Genomic DNA, 1,170 nt, shown 5'->3' with positions numbered 1-1,170 from the left:
TCATATTATATTTTTAATGAAAGAATTTGTTAGTGTTATATAATATGATATATTTATTGCTTCTAAAATCATAAGTGCATTCTTCGGATAATTCCAGTATATTCCTTTCTTTATCTATATTATTAGATTTTTTTTTTATTAATAGCTGTACATAGAACTTTGAACCATATGGTGTCAACTAACTCATTATTAAAAGAATTAATATATAAAGTGTTTAATTGTTTTCTAGATATTTGTTCATTAAAAATTAAATAAAAATATACTATTTCTATATAAGCATACACATATAACATAATTATTAACATTATAAAAGAAAATTAAAAAAGAAGAAATTTCTAAAATTAGAATAATTGGAATTGTTGTAAGGACCGTTATGTTATAGCTTTGTAAGGAAGGTAATGTTTTAGGAGTTTCGGGTCCACAAATTTTGCTTATCATTTTTTCATCATATTGTTCTTTTATATTTCTTAATTCATTGCAAAAATATTTGTAGCTATTGTATTTACATGATTCCATATTATTTTCATATCTTTGGGCACTCTTCTTTGCGCAATCACATATTTCATTACAAGTTTCAGTTTTACCACTTACATTAATAAGAAAAATATACATGTCATGTATATCTTTGAGCTTTGACATTTCATCATCTGTAATAGTAATGTAAAGCTTTATGAGCATATGTTACTATGGGCTTAATCAATAGATTCCATCAATTCTTTATAAAGACCTTTAACTTGTTCACTCAAATATTTATTATTATTATAATAATATAGCCAATAATACAAATATATACAACTGGATTCGTTAAGCATATCATAATGATCTACTTCTATAGTTCCTGTATAATTTTCTACTTCTTTGCATATGCTCTCAAAAAGGAATTAAGAACTAGAAATTTATTTTTTTCAATTCAATTACAGTTACCAGTATCAACCACATACTTACTGGTTGTTGTATTTTTCATAATTTCTTCCCGTTGAGGAAATTCCCATGCAAATTTATATTTGAAAAAAATAAAAGTTTGTTATACGATAAAAATTGTAATTTATGGAATTATTTATTTTTAATTTTATAGAAAAATGATATATAAAAATGTTATAATGTATTTATTTATACTATAATATTTATGATGTACAATATCTTTATCCACTTCTTATATGTTTATACTTC

At 22.7% G+C, this 1,170-nt stretch overlaps 1 protein-coding gene across 1 annotated transcript; it reads right to left on the bottom strand.

The window, feature by feature from the left end:
- PGO_001780 (variable surface protein) lies at nucleotides 1-964 on the bottom strand (the record flags this gene model as incomplete). The annotated part of the gene is made up of 3 exons (XM_028691009.1): nucleotides 1-114; nucleotides 370-630; nucleotides 935-964. 3 exons carry the CDS (start codon nucleotides 962-964, stop codon nucleotides 1-3), a joined length of 405 nt encoding a protein of 134 aa, XP_028546810.1.
- Nucleotides 965-1,170: the final 206 nt, after the last annotated feature.

The sequence above is a fragment of the Plasmodium gonderi genome, assembly GCF_002157705.1.
Source record: "Plasmodium gonderi DNA, contig: Pgo-contig_194, whole genome shotgun sequence".
NCBI lineage: Eukaryota > Apicomplexa > Aconoidasida > Haemosporida > Plasmodiidae > Plasmodium > Plasmodium gonderi.
The sequence above is the reverse complement of the archived record's forward strand: the minus strand, read 5'-3'. Positions and strand labels throughout refer to the sequence as shown.